This window comes from Marmota marmota, unplaced genomic scaffold (genome assembly GCF_001458135.2).
Source record: "Marmota marmota marmota unplaced genomic scaffold, marMar, whole genome shotgun sequence".
Taxonomy (NCBI): domain Eukaryota; kingdom Metazoa; phylum Chordata; class Mammalia; order Rodentia; family Sciuridae; genus Marmota; species Marmota marmota.
Window position 1 is genome coordinate 14,621,840 of NW_025999960.1, and position 15,259 is coordinate 14,637,098.

Genomic DNA, 15,259 nt, shown 5'->3' on the forward strand with positions numbered 1-15,259 from the left:
CTACTATAAACAGGAAGGTAAATTTTATTTTCTAGCCAAGAGTTTCTGTCTTAATATCAGCTATAAGAAAGACAATGTGACTTTAAATTTTTTATAAAGTGTTTTTATCATAAAAAACAATTACTTTGTCTTCTTCCACAAACATAGATTTTAAAACCATTCTTTCTTTTTGATAGTACTTATACAATATTCTAATACCTTGAAAATAAAGTTGTGGGCTGGGGATGTGGCTCAAGTGGTAATGCGCTCACCTGGCATGCACAGGGCACTGGGTTCGATCCTCAGCACCACATACAAATAAAATAAAGATGTTGTGTCCACCTAAAACTGAAAAATAAATATTAAAAAATTCTCTCTCTCTCTCTCTCTCTCTCTCTCTCTCTGAAAAAAAGAAAATAAAGTTGTTACAAAGAAATATTTAATTGATATTTGTTTACAAATAAATATTTAATTGGCTTGTTTTTATGCCTTCTTAATTTAGAATTCCAGGGAAATTGTTTGACACTGGCCACTCAAGAAATTTCAGACATTAGTTTTGAGTTGGAAGGTGGCAGAATAGGAAACTCCTTTCTTTGTGATCACTTGAAAATCAAATGCAAGAAATAGTTACTGCCTTCCTTCATACAAAGTATGACTAGGCAGGACAGAAAGGATTCTCCAGAAATCTTACAATGTTCTTAACATGAGAGCTTGAAGCCCCTGTGGACATCGTGGTCAGATCCACCTTGTGAAAGCAAGCGGAAGAATAGAAGGAATTTTTTAGGATAGTCTTATCCACAAACATCCTGAAATACCCAAATCTTTGGAGAGAATGGCTTCCATTTATCATTTGACTTTGCTTGTATGGATATCAAATAAAGTGTTTGCTTTCAACAGTATTTACGACTTTACCTATGCAGGGTTTTCAAGAGTAACTCCTTCAGCTGACTATGTCTCACCATCGCTGGATCTAAGCTCTCACCCTGTGGGCACACGAAGGTGAACATTGCCCTGTTTGTGCAGGCATACAGGTAACCTAGTCCAAGATGGACTTAAGTATGGGATGATGGATTAGTTAAAAGGATAAGAATTTAAGCTTCTATTGATAAGTCAGCACCAGGTTACAGATTGCGGATGAGACCAGAAGGGTGAGAATCAGGGCCATCTAGATCAGCAAGATTAAATATTTTTGTGATCATGGAAACCTCCTACCATAGAAATGGAATATGGAAGGCAAACAAAAACAGAATCCTAGTGAATTAAACTAAAAATGGCAACTAAAAGCAGCTTCTTCATATAAGATAATGAATTACTACATTGTCTCATAAATTAGGGTTCAAATTTTTTAGTATATTATCATAATTTTTAATACATGATCATAAACTGTACATTACCCTAGTCCTCTTGAACACACAGTTTATAACTAGAGTAAGAGAATGCAAGAAAGTTTTAAAAGAAAATTATAAGGCTTTTCATTCAGACCACCATGGGATAATAACGCATCCACAATGGATCCAGAAGTAACAGCAAGTGTTTATAGATTCTATAAAAAGAAAAAAAAATGAGAGCATCAGAGGACACTGCTACTGCATGAATGAAAGGACACATTCTGTACTGATAAAAAGCATCCTTGAATTCAGTAGTAGTGGCCCTTATGCAACATGGATAGCCAGCATGGCAACTCTGATGGACAACAAAATCAGCAATACTGAATACACCACAGTGAACATAGATATACTGTACTGTCGTGTATAACTCAAGGAAAAACAAATTAAAAAATTAAAAAGATTTTTTTAAAAAAGATCAGCAATACTTCTGCTGGGCACTAGTGCTATTGGGGCATTGGAGTAAAAGGATGTGATTGTGCCTGAAGGGGTCAAGAGTTCTTGTCTGCAGCACATGTGACATGCTATAGAGTCAATTCCAGAATAATCCGAAACACAGTATGAGTAGGGACAGAACAAAAAAAAAGTCCTGATTTATGATTGTTATTGTTTAGTTAGGGTCCATGTTCTCAAGGAGCTGACATTCTAGAATGGGAAAAAACTGGGGTACATGTTCAACATGAGAAAAGAAGCAGAATTCAGACTATAAATTGGGGCAAGAGAAGCTGTGGGCTAGAGAAGGGAGCTGTGAGAAGAGCTATTTGAAAAAGCAGGTTTAGAGGTGACATTGGAAAGCCCATGAAGGTTTGGATTAGTGAAATTAAGAGGAAAGTATTTAAAGTAGAGGAAAATGTGAGAACAGACACAGAAACAAATAGACTTTCTGGTATCAAAGGCAACCAAAATGACTGAAAAGTTAAGGGCGAATGAGGAAGAGCTCCAAATGTCAAAGTAAGAAAAATGTTATCGTGGACCAAGCCTAACACTGAAATGATAATTAGAAAAGAAAAACCATAAACTTTTTTATGGTTCCTCTACATGTCAACATAACATTACAAAATATCCCTGAATATCAGACTTCTCACAGGAAAAATCAGGATAAATCTTCTCCCAGAGATAAGAATTTCCTGACAGTTCTCACAGAATTACCTTGGAGCACGAGTACTTTTGCCTTTGTGGGCCCTCTTTCCACTAAAAAATTAAAATTTACCTGTTACGACTGCATAGTTAAAAAGATAAATACATTCTGATTATATTCAGTTTTCCCTTGTGGTCTTAAAAGAAATAAAGACATCTCCATCAGCCATAGAAGAATTGGAGCCCCAGGCAATGTGCCTGAAGGAGTCAGCCTGGTTAAGGAGTCATTGGATAATTTTTAACAAAAAATAAGGATTGAAAATTTGAGAAGAGAAGATGTGGAAGACCATTATAGATATGCTCTAGAATTTGCAGGATTTCTGAACTATAGAAAGAATGCAAAAAAAGCTAAATACCGTGAAAGTATAAGTAAGCCAGAGATACTCATTTTTCCAGAAGAACCCAGTGGAGAAGGAATAGGATTCTCTGAAACATGTGAAGACTGTGACCCAACATCACTGATAATGAAGCAGAATAAAAACTCTCACTGACATTCAAGTAAGGGTAGCTCTGAGATATCTGAGCCCAGAGAGAAGGCAAAGCAGAAAGGGATGTATGAGAAGAAGGAGTGATACTCTGAAGGAGAGAGGGACAATTATAGGAGATCTCACTCCTCTTTCTGTTTTTATTCCAAGGAAATATCATCCACAAATGGCCTTGAGGAACCACAGCACCATCACTGGGTTTATCCTCACTGGGCTGTCTGACAACCCCCAGACTGAGGCTTTGCTTTTCGTGCTATTCCTGGGGATTTACATCCTGACCATGATAGGCAACTTGACAATGCTGCTGGTGATCGGGGCTGACTCCCACCTCCACACACCTATGTACTTCTTCTTGAGCAACCTGTCATTCTTGGATCTGTGCTTCTCTTCTGTCACTGTGCCCAAGTTGCTGAAAGACCTCCTGTCTGAGAAGAAAACCATCTCAGTAGAGGGCTGCCTGACTCAGGTCTTTTTTGTGTTTATCACTGCAGGGACTGAAGCCTTTCTTCTTTCAATGATGGCTTATGACCGCTATGCCGCCATCTGCCACCCACTGCTTTATGGCCAGAAAATCAGCAATGAGCTCTGTGTGAAGCTGGTGCTGGTCTCATGGGGCCTGGCCTCTCTCAATTCAGTAGTCATTGTGCTCTTGGCCGTGAATCTGGACTTCTGTGACGCCCAAACCATACACCACTACACCTGTGAGCTTCCTTCTCTCTTCCCCCTGTCTTGCTCTGATATTTCCATCAATATCGACATCTTGATCTGCTCCACCTTGCTGCATGGGCTTGGGACCTTTCTCCCTATCTTCTTCTCTTACACCCGCATTGTGTCCACTATCCTGAGCATGAGTTCCACCACAGGCAGAAGCAAGGCATTTAACACCTGCTCCTCTCACCTTATTGCAGTGATCCTCTTCTTCGGGTCAGGTTTGGTTCGCTATCTTATGCCAACCTCTGGTTCATCCCTAGATTTGCTAGCCTCCTTGCAGTATAGCGCAGTCACACCCATGCTGAATCCCCTCATCTACAGCCTAAAAAACCAGGAGGTGAAGGCAGCTGTGAAAAGGACATTGAGGAAATGTCTTCATTATTTTGGGTCATGAACAAGAACACAGAATGGTGGGAAATGATTTTGTATTGCCAAGTGCTTGAACCTGAGGTAGATTTTTGACCACTAACTTGAAGGGAGCCCTGTACCACTCTTCCTAGCCACATTGATGATGGAAAATGAAATACACAAAATTATATCAAGTGTATACTATAGATCTGTGGTCTGTTTTTTCTTTGTTCTTCTCTTTTATACCACTTTCTTCCTAAGTTGCACCTCCTGAATTGATCATTTATGTCTTATTTTTCACCCATATTGTTTTGTCTTCCTGATCAACTGCTTTGATTTTTTTTCCCAATGTATTGTCTCCTACAACTGTTAGATGATTTTATTTCTTCTTTGTCCTTGTAAGCAATAGTGGTAAATCTGTATTTATGGATTTCAAGTTTTAAAACAAAATATGTTTACACTTCTTATGAAAGACTACAAATTTATTTCATTTTGATAATTTCCCTCTTCCCTCTGTCACTTGCATTCTTCAATTTTGTTCTACATTCTTGAATTTTTTCCCCTGGATATTTTTTTAAAAATCATTATTTTTACATTGTGTAACTTTTTTTTCAGTACTAGGGATTGTCAGGGGTGCTTAACCACTGACCTACATTCCCAGCCCTTTCTACCTTTTATTTTGAGATAGGCTTTCTCTAAGTTTCCCAGGCTGTACTTGAACTTGTGAGTCTCATGCCTCAGTCGGCTAGCTGGCATTACAGGTGTACCCCATCACATCTAGTTTACTATGTAATGATTGAATCAATTAATTCTGAGTCTAATCATAGTTTATAGCTTTTAGGCCTTATTCTATGTTTAAATTTATTTAATATTCACTGAAATCTCTTTCACAGCACATTTTTATTTTTTATTCTTTCGGTGCAGGGGATTGAACCCAGAATCTCATGAACATTCCCGTTAAGAATACCTGTGGAGAAAACCTGTGAAAAGGCAGAGAAAGGACAGACACACACACACACACACACACACACACACACAGTGTAGAAGCAGGCAGACAAAGGTGGCTGCTCCTCTCTGTGCCGTGTTTATTAACCCAAAAAAAGGTTACATATTACCCGTTACTATGACTACATTCTAACTATTATTCCTTTAACCCTGAGTGCTAGCTAACTGAGGTAGGTTCCAGGTTAATACAAACACAGAGCCCCTTCTCTCCAAGGATATCACCATGGAAACTAGATAGTGCGCCTGTATAGTTATCCTAATAGCTTCAAGGGGAAACTGCAGGGCATTCCAAGCCTGGGAAATAGGGTAATTCATGAAGAACATTGCTATAGCATCCAGGCATCCCATGCTTTTGCACAGGAGTTTCCCAGTAGCCAGGTATTCCATGTCTTGCACAGAAACTTCTAGCAGCCAAGCATTCTGTGTCTTTGCACAGAAACTTCCTAGTTACCAAACATGTCACAATCACAAAGTTAGACCCCAATTCCAAATACAGAACTCCCACATTCCTCTATTTTTACTTCCTCTTTTCCATAGTAGAGCACAAAGGTTAGATGCATTGTCATAGAAGACCAGTTGCCTTGGCTCTTAACCTTGGTCATGTAAGTTCATATCCTCAGTAAAGTACTTAACTCCTCTGTGCCTCAATTTGCTATATGTAAAGGGACAATAATAGCACCTACATCATATGGCTATTGTGAGGATTAAATGAAATGCTACATGTAAAGCACTACCACACTAAGAGCCACCATTTGAGTGTACTCACCATTATTAGTGAGTTTTTTATTCTGGTTTTATTTTTTTAATAAGTACTTATTTAAATTGGGGGGGGGTGATCATTATGACATATTCCTAAACCTTGCATATCCAAGAATATATATTTTTACTCTACATATGAATGAAAACTTGCCAGAGTATAGAATTTTAGGTTCCATCTTTTTTTCCTTAGTATATATTGTGTATTGTCATCTAATGCTCTTCAAAAGTATAAGGACAGCATGGCACTTTTGCCACAAACAAAAGATAAGAAACAAAAAATAGCACCAAGAAAGCACAAAAGTAGTAAAAATAAAGTTTAAAAATTATGACATCAACCAGGGTAGTAGTCACCACTGCTGGGCTGCTAGCCAGAAGCACCTGGGCACCAGATGGTGTTGACAGGGGAGCAGGAGCCGGACATGAGTGGGTGTATTCCAGAGAACAAGTCTTCAAATACCTTTGCGGTATTTGACCCTGAGCTGTTAGGGGACTCGGGCTTATGAAAAAGTACTGTCACACAAAGTAGTGGCTAATGAAAGCAACAAGAAAGAAAATAAAAGCAGGGAAAATAAGTAAAAGTACTAGATAAAACTATGAGATCTATTCAGTCTTTTGACAAAAATGATCCCATGTTATAATGCAACACTCAACAATCTCTCCACCTCTAGAGGAACTTGAGGCTGTTCAAAAACTGTGTCCACTGTTGAATGAGCTCTTTAACATGTCTCAGATCTTGCCTGGATGAAACAAATAAAGACACAAAAACAGGTGAGACAAAAGTAATGAAAGATAAGCCGAAGAATACTATTCCACAGTGGCCAGACATTGTGGGGTGTGATGAGGATTGGCTGGTTGCAAAAGCTTGCTGATTAAAGATGATATGGACTTGGAGCTGGTGTTAATGTGTAAAGCCAAACCCACAGAGACCCTGTTAAATACAAAGATAACCTTTCTACTCAGATTCAGAAACTCACCGAAAAGAAATATCATATGGGACAATATATAAATGAGGTAGCTATTATAGTTCAGAACACAAAAGAGCCTGGGCTTTGAAAGTGATAATTTCCTCCCATCTACTTAGGGATGAATTAGGAAGGTAGAATGGAAAAAATTCTGGGATGAAGATCCTATGGACTTACTGGAGAGAAATGCCTTAAAGGCTTCATGTTTTTTCCATGTGCCAAATGATTTCAGACAAGGACACATGGATTAAAAGCATGTGTGATTTTCCTCCCCATCCTGCATGGTTTATAACAAAGTCCCTACATGGGCACCATTAAAATGATGGCCCCTAGAACTTACATGTAGAAAGTCAACAGGTATATGTAACAGACTTTTGAGTGTTGGGCATGATACTGGTGGGATCTCCAGTTGAGATCCAGGATATTGCCATCCTGAACAAAGAATTGAGCAAATCATGCAGAAGTAACAGGAAGAGCAGAGATGTATGGGAAGTGAAAGTGAAAGTCACACTCTATAAAATAGAGAGGAGTGAACTAAGCAAGAGAGTGGCTCAAGGTCCGCATGTCTGGGTGAGCCTTATGTTGTATGCTAAGCTGTGCCTAGGTCCCCTCTCCACATGGACCTGATGGAAGACCTTGACCCATTCATTTCCACTGGTTACCTTATTTTCACCTAATTAGAATACAGAGCCTGTGGCATAACAGCCATGGGCGATACGCCCTCAGTGGCAGAGTGGTCATGGTAATGGGACTTATCATAAATAGGGACATAATGACTCATCTGTCTTGTACTCCAGCCAGCATTTTTCTTGTACTCTGCCTCCACCATCTTGATGTCCCTAAACTTCTACCACAGGGAGGTCTTGATACCAGTAATAGAGTGTTTGGCATCTACTTCCTGGGGGTCCTGGTCTCCATGATTCTTGTGAGAGAGACTCAGAAGATGCTCTGAGCTGTATAACCATCCTAACAAAAAGAAGACATACCCTCAGTGCACAGCTTGTGCTCAGATTATCAGCCTTTGGCCAGATTTATAAATTGCTGGAGATAAACCTTTTCAGAGTATTCCTGGTCAATTACTAATAGAAGGTACTAAGTCTTCAACTCTAAAGAAACCATTTGGAGATTTATTGGGCTCTTTATCTTTAAGGATGATAAATTCTGGGCACGGTGGCACATGCCTGTAATCCCAGTAGCTCGTGAGGCTGAGGCAGGAGGATCACAAATTCAAAGCCAGAGCCTCAGCAACTGAGAGGCACTAAGCAACTCAAATAAATAAAATACAAAATAGGATAACTGTAATTATGTGGATTAGTCTCTGTATCCTCTATTCTGTACCATTGGTCTACCAATCCATTTTGGTGCCGATACTATGCTGTTTTTGTTACTATTGCTATGTAGTATAGTTTAAGGTCTGGTATAGTGATGCCTCCTGCTTCACTCTTCTTGCTAAGGATTGCTTTAGCTATTCTGGGTCTCTTATTTTTCCAGATGAATTTCATGACTGCTTTTTTCTATTTCTATAAGGAATGCCATTGGGATTTTGATTGGAGTTGCATTAAATCTGTATAGTGCTTTTGGTAGTATGGTCATTTTGACAATATTAATTCTGCCTATCCAAGAACAAGGGAGATCTTTCCATCTTCTAAGGTATTCTTTAATTTCTTTCTTTAGCATTCTGTAGTTTTTGTTTTAGAGGTCTTTTACATCTTTTGTTGATTCCCAAGGGTTTTGTTTTGTTTTGTTTTGTTTTTGAGGTTATTGTGAATGGGGTAGTTTTCCTCATTTCCCTTTCAGAGGATTTGTCACTGATATACAGAAATGCCTTTGATTTATGGGTGTTGACTTTGTATCCTGCTACTTTGCTGAATTTATTCACTAGTTTTAGAAATTTTCTGGTGGAATTTTTTGGGTCTTCTAGGTATGGAATCATATCATTGGCAAATAGTGCTAATTTGAATTCTTCTTTTCTGATTCGTATCCCTTTAATTTCTTTCATCTGTCTAATTGCTCTGGCAGCATACTACAGGGACACAGCCACATCAATGTTTCTAGCAGCATGATTCACAATAGCTAAACTGTGGAATCAACCTAGATGCCCTTCAGTAGATGAATAGATAAAGAAAATGTGGTATATAGACACAATGGAATATTACTCAGCAAGAAAAGAGAATAAAATCATGGCATTTGCAGGTAAATGGATGGAGTTGGAGAATATAATGCTAAGTGGAGTTAGCCATTCCCAGAAAACCAAATGCCAAATGTTTTCTCTGATATAAAGAGGCTGATTCATAGTGGGCTTGGGAGGAGGAGCATGGGAGGATTAGATGAAAATAGATAGGGCAAAGGGGTAGGAGGGGAAGGGAGGGGGAATGAGGGTAAAAAAGATGGTGGAATGAGATGGATATCATTACCCTAAGTACATGTACAAAGACACCAATGGTGTGAATATACTTTATATACAACCAGAGTTATGAAAAATTGTGCTCTATATATGTAACATGAATTGTAATGCATTGTGCTGTCATATATAACAAATTAAAATAAAAAATAAATTTTTTAAAAATACAAAATAGGGCTGGAGATGTGGCTCTGTGGTTAAATGCCTCTGAGTTCAAGCCCTAGTACCTACCCCAATCCCAAAAAAATTATCTCCATAAAAAGATGAAACAAATTTTAAGGAAAATCCTAGATAATAAAGCAGTAGATCTTATGAATGTATTCACGAGGCTAAGTCAGATCAGACCTGGGCTTCAGCATAAGCTCCTGTCTCAGTCTGCCCCTGTCCATGCCCCAGTCTTCACAATGTCTGTAGGTGTGGATGGCTCAACATATGAAGCCTCAGGACCATTTAAGAAAACAGCCACACTTCAGATAGCAGTGAAGGCATTATAGGCCATGGGATACCCAGCAGGATTTGATAAAGCTGCTGAATGTATGGATTCCAATGAAAAATCAGATAATGAAAGAAAAAATGAAAGTGACTTCAAACTCAAGCAATAATACTAGAAATTCTACAACTGAAACGTCCAGTACCTTAGAGGTAAGAACCCAGGTCTCTGTCCTCACAGCAAGTGACAAAAATCATACAGTGGAACTCTATGAAAAAAGAAGAGGTCTCAAGTGTGTGCTCCTCTCAGAGACCAGTGGGAGCCTTGTCAAGCACTTCATGATGGAGTAAAAGTAGATGTACAAAAGTTCAGAGGCGCAGGTCCAAATAAGAAAGGGGCAAAGGCAAGTGCCATTTTAGCTGACCTGGACAAGCTGTTTTTTGGATTCAATGTGGCAAATAATAAAAGAAAAAGATTATTCCTCAGGCAAAAAAATGTTGTGAATGCAGCCATGTCCACAGTAGTTGAAGAGTTGGGGGTAGAGAAAGAGGAACTCAGGACCCCAGGGAGCTTGCCTTGGGGCTGCAGTGGCTCCTGGCTGCACAGCTCCAGTCTATGGAACACTATGGGTTACAGCACAGCCACCCCTGCCTGTGGTTTGCCCAAGAAAATGGCTCTGTTATCCATTAGGAAATTTCCAACTATCCATTCCCCACCCCTCATTTTTGGCAAATGACAAAAGATCTTTCTTATTGAACAATACAATATAGTACAATGAGTTAGACAAAAAGCATTTTTCTTTCTTTGATCATATACTTGACCAAAATTATTTGTAAAGATCATCTTTCCCACCTTTTTATTTTAACAAGTACAGATTTAGTTCTCTAAAACTTGAAAACAAACAAAAATGAAACCAGTTCTATGAAATAGCACTTCACCTCCAAAAATCAATGTATATCAGCCCTTCTGTTCTAGAGAAATAAATGTCTAGCAGTTTAAAGTTTAAGTTTTAAGAAAGTATCCACTTATGTAAAATTAAATTTGTGAAAGATGTAGTCTCAAACACTGTTCACAAATAAATTGCTTTATAATAAAAAAATAACATCGCAGAAAAGGCAATAAGCATATTATAGTAATAGTAGAAACACAAACTCACCAGTTAAAAGGAAAATACTAATTTTAAAAAACTAACTAAATAACTAATTTTAAAAAATTAGTTCCCCAAAAAAAGTACTACATGCTATATACAAAATGGTTCATAAAGGCTTTTGAGAAAGGAGTTACCGGGGGTTGAACTCAGAGGCACTAGACCAATGACCCATATCCCCAGTAATATTTTTTGTATTTTATCTAGAGATTGGGTCTCACTGAGTTGTTTAGTGCCTCGTTTATTGCTGAGGCTGGCTTTGAACTCGTGATTCTCCTGTCTCAGCCTCCTGAGCCACTGGGATTACAGGTGTGCGCCACCATGCCCGGCTGAAAGGTTTTTTTTAATTGTACTAAGATCTAAACTGAAAATGCATTCAAAGAAAGCAGTTGTCAGAAATGAATTTAAAGGAAAAAAATAGGTAGGTAAAGGGCCTAGCATACATGCAGTGTATGCTCAACAAATATCTGCTGGTTGAACTAATAACAATTTCAAATTTTGAAATCAATAATTCACAATGATGTCTACAAGCCAAAGAAGATATAATAACCAAGAACCTTTACTGTTTACATCACAGCATAAAATACCATTGAAAACAACAAGGGAGTTGGACGCAATGACATATGCCTGTAATTCCAGCGGCTCAGGAGCCTGAGGCAGGAGGATGGTGAGTTCAAAGCCAGCTTCAGCAACTTATCAAGACCCTGTCTCTAAATAAAAAAATATATATATATAAAGGGCTAGGGATGTGGTTCAGTGGTTAAGCACCACTGAGTTCAATCCCTGGTACCAAAAAAAAGAAAGAAAAGAAAACAACAAGGGAAATGAACAAGTTAACAATAATTATGAAAGATATTAATACATCTTTTACAGTTTTTACCAATTAAAAGGACAAGACAAAAGCAATGGCAAAAAAAATGGACAACACAATAATAGTGTTCTAATAACAATACATACAACTGTATAAATCCATATACCTTGATAAATTTACAAAACATAATCAAATAAAAACCTTCATAGAATTCCAAAAAATAAAAATGTGACAAATTAAATTCTCTTTGTAATGTGATAAAATAACATATATATGTGTATATATATATATATAGATATAGATATTTAGATGCACATTGAATAAATAGTAACCAAAAGAAGCAAAATCATTTGCAATTTCTTGAACATTCTAATAAAAAATATTTAGATGAGATTGGGAATGTAGCTCAATAGTAGAGCACTTGCCCACCATGAATGAGGCCTTGGGTTCAATCCCCAGCACCACAATAAATATAAATAAGCAAATATTTATATATACACACACACACACACACACACACACACTTAGATCAAAGAAACCACAAAGCTGGAGATGAAAACTAACCAGAAATAAAAATAATGAAACACTACATATCAAAACATATAATAGAAACGAAGTAATTGAACATAAAATGCATTGTCTTAACTATTCATATTGCTGACAGTATATTGAAAAATAAAGTAACAACGAATAAATGGATCCAGTTGACAAGGCCAAAAAAATTAAATTAAGATAAGCAGAAGAGGGGGAAGGAGAAGTACTGGAGACTGAATTAGAACATTAGAATATTCCATGCTTTTATAATTATGTCAAAATGGGTTCTACTCTCATATATAACTAAAAAGAACCAATAAAAAAATTATAATTAAAAATAAAAGAAAGAAAAGTAGGCCAGACATGGTGTAATCCCAGTAGCTCAGAAGGCTGAGACAAGAGGATTATGAGTTCAAAGCCAGCCTCCGCAACAGTGAGGCATTAAGACCCTGTCTCTAAATAAAATACAAAATAGGGCTGGGGATATGGCTCAGTGGTCGAGTGTCCCTGATGGTCAATCGCTGGTATACAACCCCCACCCAAAAAAAAAAAAAAAAAAAAAGAAAGAAAAAGGGAAAATCTGAGAGTGATGTCAGAAAGAGAGTACAATAGGACTATAGGACTTTCAGTGCTCATCCCTTAATAAAAACACCAATTGGAATAACATTCCAAGCACAAAAACATCTTCACAAGAGCTAAGGAAACCAGGTGAGAGGGTAGAGTACCTGGGTGTATCAGAGAAATAAGAAAGGACCCACTGAAGAGAATAGGAAGGACAGTTTCATAAGGCAGACTCAGAGTAAATATCACATGTTGTCTCTCCTATTTGGGATCCTGCGGGGAGGGAAGACAACATGAAAGCAGAAAGGAAGGGGAAGCCCACCAGGGAGTAAGAAAGGGTAATAGGATAGATATGATCAAAGTACATGTAGGTATAAAATTGTCACAATGAAACCCATTATTTTCTACAATTAACATATACTAATAATTATAATTTCTTTAAAAGGAAGGACAGTTTCACATTACCAAGGTCACCCCTCCCCAAGCCCAGGTAGCACATACTAAAAAGAGAAGAACACTCCCCATGGGGAAAGAGAAATGAGAACCAAACTTTGCCTCAGACCCCAACACTGGATCTACCCTAGTAAACCACATTTCAGGAATGCTCCCAAAGACCCAGATTCCAGGTCATACCTTCAGACTGAGCATTGTGCTGGCCTCCAAGGCCCTCCTATTCAGTCCTGCCCCAGTGCCAGACCAGCCCCCTTACCCCTAATCATCAGATCAGCACTTACAGATCCAGCCTCCAGGCCAGCCTAATGCCAGTCCATGTCCCAGACTCACACTCCAGACCTAGCAGAAGCTCAGGCGCAGCCCCAGTGACCACAGGATCCAGGCCACACCCATCAGCACACTTGCCTCAGCAGCTCCAGACCCGCATGTACAGATCCAGCTTTCAGGCTTTCCCCAGCCTCAGACCAGTAACCATAGACCCCAAGTCCATATCAGCCTCTGCTCTCCCAGGAGGAAGTCTACCCCAGCACTAGACCTGTAAGACTGGAAGACGCCGCACTGCATTACACTACTGGACACAGATCACCAAAGAGGTTCGGCTTTATTACAAAAGGCTGTGTGTTTATATAGGTCTAAGGAGAGGTAGCAGGGCTGAGGTAGATAACGGGTCGCCCATTTATTGGCAAGCTCTTCCATATGTCAGTTCTGGAGCCCACGAAGTTAATTCTTATTGAGGCTAAGGCTTCCCATCAGCAGGATTTGAACATTGGCGCCGACAGGAACGTTTCGCGCCACTGAAAGAAACAAAGAGGAGAAAGAGGGTCGTTAGACGCCATGTTGGGGTTTTTCTCTGGGGTGCTGCTGCCGTTGTATGTTTCATAACAAGACCAGTTTCTGCAGCCCAAGACTTCAGGTCTGTTCCAACACTAGGCCATCCCAGCAGCCCCAGAATCCATTCAAGTCAGGCCCAAGGATCCAGGTAGATCCTGGGCTCCAGACCATATCAGACCCAGACCAACCACACAACCCTTGACTTCAGGCCCACCCAGCACCAGGTCAGCAATCCTGACCTCAGGCAGCAGACTAGCACCTATCGACATAGGTCCAGGCCTGCCAAGTACCAAGCTGATCCCTGTAGACCCACACTTTAGCAGACCTAGGACCCAAGCCTATTTCAGAGCACCCAGCATCCAGGTGCAGCTCAGTAGGCCCTGGCACTGGGCCAGAATCCACAAGCCCAGGTTCCAAATCAGTCCCTACAGCCCCAAGTCCCAGGCCAGCTCCTATGGACCTAGGTTATGGACCAGCACTCCAAGACCCAAAACATCCTCCCTGGACCCAAGCTCCACACTTGCTCCAGCACCAAGAACTGAACACAGACTTCCTGGGAACATTAGCTTTCAGGTGATGCACATATATCTGAAAGACTGATGTTACCACATGCAAATATATCTCTGACTCCCGAGCATCTGAGGAAGAACTAAAACAGAGCCAAGTTTTCCTTGTTTTTAGCATGGGATGGCACAAAGAGACCAGAGTGCAGAAGTGGGTACTTGGAAGTGGACCTGGCAATTTGCCTGCTGCCACACTACAGGCACACAGGGCGGAGATATCCTTCTCTCAGGAGACTGTTAACCACTTAAGGAGGCTTTTGCCACAATGAGCAAGCCAAAATGCTAGTACAAACAGGCAATGAAAAAGAGAACCATTAAACAGAATAACCAAAGCAACCCTTTAAAACTGTTGAAGGAGATAGACATGGGCCTAAACAACTACTCCAGAAAAAAAATAAGAGTGAAGGTACTTAGTGAGATTCAAATAAAACAAAACACATGGGGCTGGGATTATGGCTCAGCGGTAAAGCACTCGTCTAGCATGTGCAAGGCCCTGGGTTCGATCCTCAGCACCACATAAAAGTAAAATAAAGATACTGTGTCCAACTACAACTGAAAAAAATATATTTAAAAAAAAAATCCCAAAACCAAGAGCTTCAATCTCATTATTTACAAACTCAGACTTCCAGTGTTAGCTTAGAAGTATAGAGAGCTGGAAAGATCACTCTCACTCTTAAAACAAGGAAAAGGCTTTTCTTGAACCATCAGAGAACTGGGACCATAGAGCAGATGGCAATATAGAAACCAATCTGGAGGC

General features: G+C 39.4%; 1 protein-coding gene and 1 pseudogene across 1 annotated transcript; both read left to right on the forward strand.

Annotated features, from left to right (window-relative positions):
* Positions 1-3,152: 3,152 nt before the first annotated feature.
* Positions 3,153-4,091, forward strand: LOC107148717 (olfactory receptor 8S1-like). Its single transcript, XM_015493450.1, has one exon. The coding sequence runs from the start codon at positions 3,153-3,155 to the stop codon at positions 4,089-4,091; it is 939 nt and encodes a 312-aa protein (XP_015348936.1).
* Positions 4,092-6,402: 2,311 nt separating this feature from the next.
* Positions 6,403-10,338, forward strand: LOC107148718 (annotated as a pseudogene).
* Positions 10,339-15,259: the final 4,921 nt, after the last annotated feature.